This window comes from Nicotiana sylvestris, chromosome 5 (assembly GCF_000393655.2).
Source record: "Nicotiana sylvestris chromosome 5, ASM39365v2, whole genome shotgun sequence".
Taxonomy (NCBI): Eukaryota; Viridiplantae; Streptophyta; class Magnoliopsida; order Solanales; family Solanaceae; genus Nicotiana; species Nicotiana sylvestris.
Window position 1 is genome coordinate 47,170,557 of NC_091061.1, and position 14,466 is coordinate 47,185,022.

General features: G+C 40.1%; 1 protein-coding gene across 1 annotated transcript; it reads right to left on the reverse strand.

Annotated features, from left to right (window-relative positions):
• Positions 1–294: 294 nt before the first annotated feature.
• LOC138868602 (uncharacterized) lies at positions 295–1,655 on the reverse strand. Its single transcript, XM_070146165.1, has 3 exons — positions 1,405–1,655; positions 610–808; positions 295–489 (listed from the first exon to the last, which is right to left on the reverse strand). The coding sequence occupies exons 1-3, from the start codon at positions 1,653–1,655 to the stop codon at positions 295–297; spliced, it is 645 nt and encodes a 214-aa protein (XP_070002266.1).
• Positions 1,656–14,466: the final 12,811 nt, after the last annotated feature.

A 14,466-nucleotide genomic window follows, 5' to 3' on the forward strand; every position in this document is an offset into this window, starting at 1 on the left:
CTGGAAATTCACCCGGATTGTGCACGCAAATCAAGGAGAAAAAAATGAGGTTTTAAAGGCCTTGGAACCCCGAATTGGGTTTTAAAACATGGGATGACCTTTTGGGTCATCACATTCTCCACCTCTAAAACAACCGTTCGTCCTCGAATGGACGTAGAAAAGTACCCGAGCAGTGAAAAGATGGGGATATCTGCTCTGCATATCGAACTTGGACTCCTATGTAGCTGCCTCAACAGGATTACCTCTCTACTGCACACGAACCGAAGGATAACTCTTCGATCTCAACCGACGAACCTACCGGTCCAGAATAGCTACCGGATCCTCCTCGTAGGTCAAGTCCTTATCTAATTGGACAGTGCTGAAGTCTAACACATTGGATGGATCGTCGTTATACTTCCGAAGCATGGACACATGAAACACTGGATGCATTACCGATAAACCTGGTGGCAACACAAGCTCGTAAGCCACCTCACCCACTTTTTGAAGAATCTCAAAAGGCCCAATGAACCTAGGGCTTCACTTTCCCTTCTTCCCAAATCGCATCACACCCTTCATGGGTGACACCCGAAGCAACACTCTTTCTTCGATCATGAATGCCAAGTCACAAACCTTACGGTCGGCATAACTCTTTTGCCTAGACTGAGCTGTACGAAGTATCTCGTGAATGATCTTAACCTTGTCCAAGGCATCCTGCACTAAATCTATACCTACTAACCGAGCCTCCCCCGGCTCAATCCACCCAACTGGCAATCGACACCGTCTACCATACAACGCCTCATAGGGAGCCATCTGAATGCTCGACTGATAACTATTGTTATAGGCAAACTCCACTAACGGAAAAAACTGATCCCAAGAACCTCCAACGTCAATAACACAGGCGCAAAGCATATCTTCCAAGATCTGAATAGTACGCTCGGACTGTCCGTCTGTTTGAGGATGAAATGTTGTGCTCAACTCAACCCGCGTACCCAACTCACACTGTACTGTCCTCCAGAAATGCAAGGTTAACTGCGTACCTCGATGAGAAATGATAGACAGAGGCACACCATGAAACGAACGATCTCATGGATATAAATCTCTGCCAACGGCTCCGAAGAATAGGAAACTGCCACAGGAATGAAATGCGCTGACTTAGTCAGCCTATCCACAATAACCCATACTGCATCAAACTTCCTCTGAGTCCGTGGGAGTCCAACAATGAAATCCATGTTGATACGCTCCAACTTCCACTCAAGGATTTCAATCTTGTGAAGCAAACCACCTGGTCTCTAATGTTCGTACTTTAACTGTTGACAATTCAAACACCGAGCTATATATGCAACAATATCCTTCTTCATCCTCCTCCACCAATAATATTGCCTCAAGTCCTGATACATCTTAGCGATGCCCAGATGAATATAATACCGGGAACTATGGGCCTCCTCTAGGATCAACTTATAAAGCTCATCCACATTAGGCGCACAAACACGACCCTGTATCCTCAAAACTCCATCATCACCAACTGTAATCTGCTTGGCATCACCATGCCGCATTGTGTCCCTAAGGACAAGCAAACGAGGGTCATCATACGGCGGCTCCCTGATATGCTCAAACAAGGAAGACCGAATGACTGTGCAAGCTAAAACACGACTGGGCTCAGAAACATCCAACCTCATGAACTGATTGGCCAAAGCCTGAACATCTAATGCAAGCGGTCTCTCACCGACTAGAATATACGCAAGGCTACCCATATTGGCTGACTTCCTAATCAAAGTATCGGCCACCATATTATCCTTCCCAGGATGATACAAGATGGTGATATCATAGTCTTTAAATAGCTCTAACCACCTTCGCTGTCTCAAATTGAGCTCCTTCTGCTTGAACAAATATTGCAAATTCTTATGATCTGTGAACACTTCACATGACACGCCATATAAATAATGCCTCTAAATCTTTAGCGCGTGAATAATGGATGCTAGATCCAAGTCATGAACTGGATAATTCTTCTCGTGAATCTTCAACTGCCGCAAAGCATATGCAATAAACTTACCATTCTGCACCAAGTTCAATACGAGACGCGTCACAATATACTGTATAGGGCCCTAAACTTGTGGGCAACACCAACACCGACGCCGTAGTCAAAGCTTCCTTGAGCTTCTGAAAGCTCGTCTCACACTCATACGACCACCTGAACTGGGCACCCTTCTGGGTCAACCTGGTCATCGGGGCTGCTATAGATGAAAACCCATCCAAAAACCGACGGTAATAACCTGCCAAACCCAAGAAACTCCGAATCTCTGTAGCTGGTGTGAGTCTAGGCCATTCCTTGACTGCCTCATTCTTCTTAGGATCCACTTGAATACCCTATGCTGATACAACGTGACCCAAGAAAGCAACTGAACTCAACCAAAACTCACATTTTGAAAATTTAGCATATAACTGGTTGTCTCTCAGAATCTGAAGAACGATCCAAAGATGTTGCTCATGCTCTTCTCGGCTGCGAGAGTAGATCAATCAATTACGAAGGAATCCAGATAGGGCTTGAACACCCGGTTCATCGAATCCATAAATGTTGTTGGGGCATTTGTCAAACCAAAAGACATCACTAGGAACTTATAATGCCCAAATAGAGTCCGAATAGTTGTCTTAGGCACATCGGATGCCCTAATCCTCAACTGATGGTAGCTAGACCTCAAATCAATCTTTGAAAATACCTTGGCACCCTGAAGCTGATCAAATAAGTCATCAATACTCGGCAATGGATACCTGTTCTTGATGGTGACTTTGTTCAACTGACGATAGTTTATGCACATCTTACGTCCTTCTTCTTTACAAACAACATCGGCGTACCCCAGGGCTAGACACTAGGTATAATAAAGCCCTTATCAAGCAAATCTTGCAACTGCTACTTCAATTCTTTCAACTCTAGTGGGTCCATGCGATACAGTAAAATGGAAATGGACTGGGTACCTGGAGCCATATCAATGCAAAAGTCAATATCCCTGTCGGGTGGCATCCCTTACAGGTCTGCAGGAAATACCTCAGGAAACTCTCAAACAACTGGTACAGAATCTATGGAAGGAACCTCCGCACTAGAATCACGAACATAAGCCAAATAAGCCAAACACCCCTTCTCGACCATACGTCGAGCCTTCATATAAGAGATAACCCTACTGGTAGTATCACCAGGAGTCCCTCTCCTCTCCAATCGAGGCAACCCCAGTAATGCCAAGGTCATGGTCTAAGCGTGACAATCCAATATAGCATGATAAGGTGATAGCCAATCCATCTCCAAAATGACATCAAAATCCACCATGTCGAGGAGTAGGAGGTCTATACTAGTCTCAAGAACCCTAATAATAACCACATACAAGCGATAAACACGATCTACAATAATAGAATCCCCTACCGGTATGGACACATTGTCACACCCCCTTTTTTTACAAACTTCACTAACCCTCTTAAAAATATAAAAAGATTTCACAAAGCTCGAAAGGGTTTTTCAATTTGAAAGTGACAAAATATAGTACTCAAAAGGATTAACTCAGAGTCGCGCCACCTGACATTTGTTTTGGTGTGCCAGGTCACCGTTTTTAAAAAAGAAATTCCTTTTAAAATACTTTGGACTCCAAACTAAGTCTGCACCAGAGATTCAGGTAAGAGGGTTCATTTGACTCGGGGAGAAGGTGTTAGGCACTCCCAAGTCCCGTAACTAGTACGGTTGCGTACTTGATCTAATCGGCTTTTAAAAAATTCGAATTGAGGTAATAACACACAAAAAGAAAATAAACAATCAAAAGAGGCTCGAGGTCGTCCCCCCCCCCCCCCCCCGAGCTTTAATTTTTAGAACTTTAATTTTTCTTCTTTTGATTTTCTTCCATTTAAGAGCAAACATGAAGAATCAATTCAAAAAGACATCTTCACGTTAATTTAAGGTGGATAAACAAAGAAACTAATCAAATATTCATAAGAACTAACTAAATTGCGGACCGGAGAAGTAAGCGAAGCAGAAACGGACCTTGAAGGATGAATATTCACTCTTTGTTATGTAAAACAAAATCCAAGTTCCAAAACAAATAATATTCCAATGGAAAATTGATGGGAGCCTCGATCCGGCGACAGAAACTCGAACGACAACTTCAAATAGCAACAAATTCGACTCTATAATCACTCACCGGAATCTCATCATTTCAAGAACCAAATCCGCATCCAAAAATTAAAAATGGAAAGAGGCTATTTTCGATATGTTTCTGAATTTTTTTTAAAAAAGGACTGTTTTTATATTTTTGCTTTTCTGAAATTTGGACTAAGAAAGACAATCGAAACTCTCACTGCCTCTCCATTTTTCCTTTTTGTTCGTGCCTTCTCTAATGTATCTATACGTGTGTTGTTTTTTGGGTTTTTTGGTTGGTGAGGGTTGGCCGGCAGCGTTGTGAGGGGGATCGATTTTTTTTGTTTGCCGCTGGTTGGCGCAACCTTGGCAGATTTACAGCGGCTATTGGCTTCTTCTGCTTAGGGTGGGTTGGTTGATTTTTTGGTGAAGAAGAAGAAGAGATGTTCAGCGGGTTGGGGCTGAAATGGAGGGACGGCTAGGAGGGGTCTGCTATGGCGTTTTTGGGATCAAGAAGAAGAAGGGTGTGTTGGTAGTCTGTTCTTGGTCTCTTAAGGGTGCCAAGGGTGAGGGGTCAGCGGATGTTGCTGCTGTCTAGGGTTGGAGATATGGTGATGTTGGCTTGTGTTGTAGTGCGCGTTTGGAGTGAGGTCAGTAAGTAGCAGTGGCTGCTGGTTTTTGGCGTAACAAGAAGAAGAAGTCCGGCAATGGACTTTTCAGGGGTGGTGGGCGCTGTTGCTGGTTAGGGTTGGTCTTGTGTGTATTTGTTTTAGGTTCTCGGAGAAGATAAAGAAGGTTCTAGTCTTTTATGTACTAGGGTAAGATAAAAACATGGGCTAGGGTTGAATTGGGCTCTAAATCTACCAAATTGGGCTAGGAAAATGCTGAAAATTTAATTTACTTTTAAAAATACTTATAACAAAGTATAAAATAACTTTTAATTGATTTTAATAAACTATTATATTTAAAATAAAACTAAAAATTAAAGTTGAAACTATTTTTGGTATTTTTAAAATTATAATAAAAATGGGTAAAAATAAATATTCTTCTAAAAATACCTACTACCTTAATTAAATAGAGAAAAATGAAATTATTTTTGTATTTTTCAATTTTGTGATAAAAATAATGTAAAAGAATCAAAATTAGTTAAAATAACTATATTAGACCTAAACTAAGTATTTAAATGCTAAAATATGTAAAATCTTTGGGAGAGTCAAAAATTACATCTCTACAGCTGCCCCTCTTTGATTGGAAATATGAAGTATTTTCAGACAAAGAACGACTAGACAGGTTTTTTTGACCCGACCCTTATTTGGAGACTAAAAACTAAGAGAAAGGGGGATGTGACTGAGCCCTGGTATCTGAGCTGCCTACATATCCTTGGCTATAAAGGAATCAGACCACGTGTAGTTCAGATGTGAATGAGGTGATGGAGTATACTCAGGTGGAGAGCCAGTCGAGGTGCCGTTCCATCGAGGTTCCGGTCCGCGGTCCTATTATTACATCAAAATCAAAAAATGAAAAAGACTAACTATGCCTGTCAACTATGAGTTACAAGATTCCTATCTATAAGTCTTCTGAAGCTTGATCTTGAGTCTTGAATGGTTCTTCATGCAAACTTTAGATTTGAACCTTGACGCTTGCTAGTTGTAGGTGCTAGTTCATTCTTCTTCAGCTTTTCGGATTAAAACCAGTCACACCATGCTTGTGAATTTAGTCATGTCTTGAGCAATCCACCTCTTGTCTCAGCTTCTGCATTTTGGATTCACTTCCCTTTTCTTTTCTTTTTCTTTTTTTTGTTTTGTTTTTCTTTTTTATTCTGGATTGGGATTACTTCTGTTGATCATCTCGGATTGTTGACTCGCACCGCGAGCTTCTGCTACTTCTAACTTGAATTAGATTCTGAAATGACTTTCCTTGTTCTCTAGGTGGGTGCTACTGACTTGAAACTTGAAATGACTCTGAAATGAACTCTGAAATGTCTTCCCTCGTTCTCTAGGTGGGTGTCTGCAATCAAAACAACAAAACAAACAAAATTTTCTACTCCAGTTTGCACTAGGAAGATTTGTGAGTTGTTAGCAAAACTGTAAATCACCTATGCTATTGATGCAATGATGAGAGTAAAACTAAAGACTTGACTGGGATATGCGTCTCCGGTGAATAAAACCAAGAATATTTGACTAGCAAGTGCGTCTGCTAAGAATAGAACCTGAATGACCCAGACTAGGAAGTGTGTTTCCTAGATTTAAGATTGAGCTTGAGAAAACTATAAACTAAGCTTGACTAAAGTAAAAACTGACCCTATTCTCCAGGCGGGACCCCTGATTTCAAGAAAACTAAAGATTAATAACTTAAGAAAACTAAAAATCTATCCTAGGAGAAAATTCACCAGACAAGGTCTTTTATCTTAGGAGAAAAATTCATCAGACTAAAATTTTGATCCTAGGAGAAAATTCGTCAGGCTAGGTCTCTTATCTTAGGAGAAAGATTTGTCAGACTGAGATTTTGATCCTATGAGAAATTTCATCAGACTAGGTCCCTTTTTGTTATCTTAGGAGGAAAATTCATCAGACTAAGATTTCGATCTTAGGAGAAAATTCATCAGACTAGGTCTCTTATCTTAGGAGAAAGATTCATCAGACTAAGATTTTGATCCTAGGAGAAAGTTCATCAGGCTAGGTCTTCTATCTTAAGAGAAAGATTCATCAGACTAAGATTTTGATCCTAGGAGAAAGTTTATCAGACTAAGTCTTCTATCTTAGGAGAAAGATTCATCAGACTAAGATTTTGATCCTAGGAGAAAATTCGTCAGACTAGGTCTATTATCTTAGGAGAAAGATTCGTTAGACTAAGATTTTGATCCTAGGAGAAAGTTCATTAGACTAGGTCTCCTATCTTTGTTATCTTAGGAGAAAAATTCATCAGACTAAGATTTTGATCCTAGGAGAAAATTCGTCAGACTAGGTCTCTTATCTTAGGAGAAAGATTCATCAGACTAAGATTTTGATCCTAGGAGAAAGTTCATTAGACTAGGTCTCCTATCTTAGACGAAAGATTCACTAGACAAAGATTTTGATCCTAGGAGAGAGTTTATCAGACTAGGTCTTGTATCTTAGGAGAAAGATCTATCAGACTAAGATTTTTGATCGGGGTTGTATCTTAGGAGAAAGATCCATCAGACTAAGATTTTTGATTGGGGAGAAAATCCATTAGACTAGGACTTTCTATCCTAGGAGGAAAATGTGAAGAGCAATGGCAACATTTTATGTACACCAGCAAGACAGGTAAGGGCAAAGATTTGAGAAACTTCCCTTTGTCGGCTCTTCTCTTCTTCTTCTTCTTCTTCTTCTTCTTCTTCTTCTTCTTCTTCTTCTTCTTCTTCTTCTTCTTCTTTTTTCCTTCTTTTCTTTTCTTCTTTTTTTTCCTTGTTTTTGAACCAACTTGCTTGCACTGCTTTGTTCCTGCTTCAAACAAAGAAAACTTGTGAGTTTAAATGTGGTGGTTAGTTTGTGGCCTTGACCTTGTAGGTGGCTGCTTCTACACTTGCCAAAATAACTTTGATTTCAACTTGGACGATCTTGCTTGTTATCGACTACCCATTTTCTTTCAACCCTTATCACAGAAAACACCTCTGCTCCATTCAATCCCAATATCCTCTATCTGTTGTATTTTGGTCATGAGTTGACATTTCTTGAACCCTTGCATTTCACATGAATCCCAAAGCATGTTGATTGTTACCAACTCAATGCGCATACCACTTTTCCCTGACTTATGTCACTTTGATGTGCTAGCCAAATTCCTTTTGTGCAATTGGAAAGTTGGTAGCAAATTTTGAAGTCATTTCTCACTTGTTCTGACCAAAAAGACTCAAGAAGGGACTCAAGCAAAACAAGAGGAACAAAATAAGGGACAAGGGAAAGAGATGATACAGATGTGGATACCAACTTTAATGACCATGACATGCACCTTTGGATTAAGTGGCCTAATCTCTCAAGCAAGTCTACTATTCAACTCTTGTTGTACCTCTTTGCTGTGAAACTGGGCTTCACCACTTCAATTGTCCCATCTGATCCACAATCCTCAGTCGACTTGTAGTGCCCTGAAGGGTTTTCACCATCAATCCTCTCTCATTTTGCTCTTTTCTCAACTTACCGTCGCCTTACGGTGCCCATGAGAGTTTTCACCGATAAGACTCTCTCATTTTATCATTTTCTCTCTTTGTGCTGAGAACAAAGTATTAACCATGATGCAAGAAGATCATACTTTCACCACACACTTGATTTGACATCCTCAAAGATTGGTTGGAAGGTCTTTCTTTGGACCGTAATGTAGGCTTGGACAGGGTTGGAAAGAAAGGGTGGCATGAAGGCTCAAAATAATTTAAGATGAAAGGGTTCAAAATTACAACTTTTGGAATCAGGCCTTTTGGCAAAATTAAAACTTCAGCCCCAGTTTCTTGGAGTTTGGAGATTTTTTTTTTGGAATTTTTGCTTTGATGGGATTTCTAAGAAAATCTGCCCCACTCTTGACTTCGGGGATTATGAAATATTTTATTTGGTGTGACCGAACCGTAAGGCTGCCTACGTATCTTGTGGTGACAAGAATCAGGTCGAACGTAGTTCAAACACAAAGTTGGATTATTTTGTTGTTTTTCTTTTCTTTTCCTTTTTTTCTTCTTTTTTCTTTTTCTTTTCCCCTTTTTCCTCTTTTTTTTTTTTATTTTTCTTCCTTTTTTCTTTTCTTTTTTCTTTTCTAGTTCCCAACTCTACTTCTGATTCCAAAAGAGGGGTATGAAAGAAAATATATTAAGGCTCAAAAGGGGTAGCAAAGATAAAAGTGTTTAGGTAGGAGAATAAAATGCCTTCGTCATTCCAAACTTTAAAAATGTCAAGTACAAACATGCAATTGAAGATAAACAAAGAAACCAAACATAGCATCTATTGATGGCATCAACACAAACAAAAAGTGCCAATGAGCAATACCTTTGTCCTAATGAATGACCATTGCCAGTTCGAAGCAGAGTTGACTCAACCATACCTTGATGTGGAAAAATGTATTTTACTTTGATTGATCTACCTCAAACTGTTCGAGAGACATTTCCTTATTGTATGCTCTTATTAACCTCTTGATTTCCCAGACTAACTGCCTCAGTTTCACTCAATTCAAGCTTCAGGCTATCTCAGGATGCGTGAATCTTTACTTATTTCCTCAAATGCCTCTTTTTATCATGTTCAAAACTGTGTCATTGCTTCATGATTAAACTAACTTTCGAGATCAGGCTGAGAATTATGTGTGCATGTCATGTCACTAGAGTCAGCATGAAAGAATTATAAAAGGAAAAATGACCTAAACAAAACCAATTAGAACTAATAGAAAATAGGAGATTGCGTTAGACAGATGGTGAACAGGGTTTGAACAAAACAAGCAAAATAGACATGGGTTACCAAGATAACACTAGACAAGTTACTACAATAAAACGAACTAGGCAAAAAGAATAAGAGTTTGAAACACAACATAATATCCGGATTACAACCCCAAAATAACCCGGACAACAGAAATGACAACAAAATAAACCACCAAAACTCCTCCCTAGCTAGCCAAGAAAGGAGTGTCTTTCTAATTACTAAGCTCGACATCTTAGCCACTGGGTTGCACATCAAAATTACTGGGACCTTCACCAATTTCAATATCATTAACTTTAGTCAGCAAGTTTTCAAAAGGATTCGCATACTCCGTGTCACCATGTATTCTCCCCACAAAGTGTGCATCATCATGTGCAGGTAAAGGATTCTGCGCGGTGTTCTGGGTGTCACTATCCTGGATCACAATTATCCCTTCTTGAATTATTCTTTCTATTTCTCTTTTCAAATCCCGACAACTTTTGACATTATGCCCCTGGGCATTGGAATGGTATTCACACCTTTTAGAAGGGTCAAAGCTTTTTGCACGCGGGTCCACATGATTTGGAGGAATAGGTGCGATCAGGTCATAATGCTTTAATTTCTCATACAAGCTTGCATAGGACTCTCCTATCGGTGTAAATTTATCTTTTAACATTTGTTTACCTCTATACCCTTGGCTTGGACGTGAGTTATAGGGCATCTGAAAATTTTGTGGAAGTTGGTGGAGATTTTGCGGTGCTGGCGCTCGCCTTCTGGGGTGACCCAGTGGCTGGACAGAGGACCAGACATTGTTAGGAGGATAATACCGAGGTGGATTATGTAGAACTCGGGGATAGGTTTGGGGTTGGGGTCAGAGTCGAGGTTGAGTATATTGGTGAGGCGGACCCGTTGGTCTATGTCGTGATCCTGAGACAACCATGGAAACATTATCATGTTCCTTCTAACCCGGCAAGCTTCCTATGTCGTTCTGAATTTCCTGTGTTGAGGCTTTTAAGGCAGAATAGTTCATGATCTTGCTTGACTTCAACCCCTTTTCCACCATTTCTCCCATCTTTATCACATCATTGAAAAGCTTACCAACGGTGAGATCAAATGGCCAAAGTAAGTAGTCTCCAGGGCTTGAAGAAAGTATTCAACCATCTCATCTTCTTCCATCGGAGGATTGACCCGTGCAGCTTGCTCCCTCAATCGGAATCCATATTCTCTAAAGCTTTCACTAGGCTTCCTTTCTACCTTGGTCAGGGACTAGCGATCCGGGACAATGTCTATGTTGTACTGAAAAAGCCGAGTAAAGGCCTAAGCCAAATCGTCCCATGTGTACCACCTTCTGGCATCCTGGCGGGTGTACCATTCTAGAGCTGCCCCATTCAGACTCTGGCTGAAGTACGCCATCAGTAATTTGTCTTTTCCCCCGGCGCCTCTCATTTTACTGCAATAACCTCTCAGATGAGCTACAAGATCCCCATGTCCTTCATACAAGTCAAACTTGTGCATCTTGAACCCCGTAGGCAGTTGGGCATCACGGAACAAACACAAATCCTTATAAGCTATACTCACCTGGCTTCTTAACCCTTACATGTTTCTCAATGATTGCTTCAGGCTCTTTACCTTCCTAAATATCTCCTCTTGCTCCACGTTCTTGGGTGGTTTCTTAGTTTCAACATGAGGCTCAAAGTGGGGCGTGTAGGAGTAAGGATCTGGGACTTTGAAGGTGGGTTCCGGGGCATAGTATTGGGTATTTGGAGCTGGGAATGCGATTGTTTTGGATGATGGAGCATGGAAAGTTTGGGAGGAAGTGCCTTGGTAATTGTGGTAAGGGATAAAGCCTGGTGCATGTTGAGGGGAAAGATCAACGGTATTGGGCATCTGGACTTGGGACAGTGGTGAAATAGTGGCATGGTTTTCTGTATAGTTGGTAAGGAATAAAGGTGGAGGATGTCCCTTAAACCAAGCCTGATACATTTCCGCCATATGATGTTTCAACCTTCGGACCTCCTCTTTCAGTTCTGATTCTAATTCAACAATCTCCCTCAGCGGGTCAACAACTCTTGTGTCCAAATCTTTGCTAGTCATGGCTTCCTTGCTTTTTGACCTTATGTTGTATGGACAAATCACCAAAGTGCCACAAACTAACCACCCTCTGTTATAATGAAAGTAACAAAGAGGAGAAAAACAAAGCCAATATATTAGCGTTAGGACATTTATCAGATAGAAATATCACATTGCGCGCAATGCCCCTAGCAACAATTAATGGTTCTAGAATGACTTCGAGGGTCACAAGGTCATTTGGCATCATCCCAATTTTGTTCATTTCAACCTTCTCTTTTCTTTCTTTTCTAGCACTTCTTGGCTTGCTCATTTTCCTTCCTCTCTTTTTCTTTTTAATTGTCACTCTTTTCTTTTCTCTCATTTCTCACATCCACAATTTCTTTCCTCTGAAAAATAACGGAAAAATAAAATAAAACTAAAATCTTTTTCAATTTTTCATTTCTATTTTTTTTGTTTTTCAAATACAAATGCAAAGTGCGATGATAAAAGACTTGACAAAATCTTACACCACCTAAAAGACTCAAAACTACTAGACATGACTGCAAAGGGAAAGACAAACATAAAAACAGACCCATAATATAAAAAGGCTACTTAAGCAGCTCCTAGATGCAGTGGTCCTGGGGTATCTGTCATGCTCGAGTCCTGGTAAATGAATCTACACCTGAATGAGAAAAATAATACCAAATAGATCAATGACTCAAGACACTTTGCGACACCACAACGCTTCCTATTGGATACATGCAAGGCACAATTGAACTATTTTTTTAAAATTAACCTACGTGGCCAAGAATGGCTAGAAGTGCAAACTCAACAAGGGTGACTACTTAGATATGGAAATACCTCGCTAAGGCTTATATAGATTCAACTCCCAATAATCATGACCTAAAATTAATTTGCAGAAATGACCCATTTTGCAAAAACGACCGATATGACCAGAAGTGGCTAAAGATACAAACTCAAAAAGGAAGGACCTTAAAGTAATATGACATTTAGTTATGGACTCAAAATCCTAAGACATGGGTAATTGAACCACTTTTGTGAAAATGGCCCCATTTTGCAATAATGTCTGATATGGCCAAAAAGTGGCTAGACATGCAAATTCAACAGAAATGGACCTTAAAACTGAGAGGACACCTTGGTGTAGGCTTAGGACTCTAATACATGGGTTAACAAGACATTTTGCGAAAATATCCCTATTTTGCAAAAATAGCCGATGTGGCCAAACATAGCTAGACATGCAAGATTTGGCTAAGACCCCACGAAGCCAAGAACCTAAGACACTAGGAAGACCGGACCCTATGTGGGTTGCCTACGTATATCGCTCCGAAAGACGAGAATCAGGTATGCATAGTTCGGGAAGATTGGATACGGGAAAGAAATTAAAAAAAACTGATTTAGAGAAAACATGTTTTTTTTGTTTTTTGAAAAATGATGAATTATGTAAAATCTTTTTGGATTTTCTTTTCTCTTTTTTTCTTGGAAAATGATGGGAAAGTACAAAATCTTTTTGGATTTTTCATTTTCTTTTTTTTTTGTTTTTTGTTTTGAAAAAGTTGTGAAAGGAAAATATAAGTGGGTCCTACTTGCTTCATTTTCACCCTTCTTTCCCAAAAATCGTTCCGCCAAATGACCTTTTTACCCTTAAAGATGTAACATGTATCACATATGGATGATTGAATGTCTTTTTAGGCCACGGGCCCATTTTTGACAAAATTTGGATAGACTTCCTACAAAGGGACACAGTGCCTGGGACCGAGCCCTACTAGGTGTAAATGACATGATGCAAATAAAAATGACCTAACAGCTGACCTAAGTTTGGGGTTCACTAACAAGGCAATTCAGGGCGGCATGTGGTCGATGACGGGTGCTCTAGCTGTCCGCCCACTCCATGCTCCCACGCCACCCCCCTAAAGACACGGGTGACTCACAAAAGGCCGTGTACGCTCAAATGTACTCCGGAAGACTTGTTGCAGAAAGAAGACCCATGGTTATGCAAATGATGACAGTTTATAAAGTAGTAACACATAAAGAAAAGCGATAAACAAATAACCAACAAAACAAGGAAATAAGACAAACAAACCAGATAAACAAAGCAAATAAAAAAACAAACACCCAACCGAATATCGTAAAAGCCAACAAGATCAAGTACTAGCTCGAACCTGCAAGTCCCCAGCAGATTCGCCAGAGCTGTCACACCCCCTTTTTTACAAACTTCACTAACCCTCTTAAAAATATAAAAAGATTTCGCAAAGCTCGAAAGGGTGTTTCAATTTTGAAAGTGACAAAAGATAATGCTCAAAAGGATAAACTCAGAGTCGCCACCTGACATTTGTTTCGGTGTGCCAGGTCACCATTTTTAAAAAAAAAATGATTTTCCTTTTAAAACACTTTGGACTCCAAACTAAGTCTGCACCAGAGATTCGGGTAAGGGGGTTCATTTGACTCGGGGAGAATGTGTTAGGCACTCCCCAAGTCCTGTAACTAGTATGGTTGCGTACTTAATCTAATCGGCTTTTAAAATATTCGAATTGAGGTAATAACATACAAAAAGAAAATAAACAATCAAAAGAGGCTCGAGGTCATTCCCCCCCCCTCCCCCTCCCTAAATGAAAGAAAATCAAAAGAAGAAAAATTAAAGTTCTAAATTATCCTACGCTATTTCTTCTACGGTGTTGCCACGGCCTCCAATTACATTCATTTCGGGGCATACCCCTGAAATAAAATATATACAAATCCCTCGGGGCATACCCCTAAAATAAAATATATACAAATCCTTCGGGGCATTCCCCGGATAAATTTAACTAAGGGAATGACCTCGCCTCGAAACTAACAAACTCCTAAGGCTTGCCTACCCGAGTGTTGCCGGCCTAAGCATGCAACTATCGACCCCACATAGATAAAAATAGAAATCAAAGTTTGAGAATT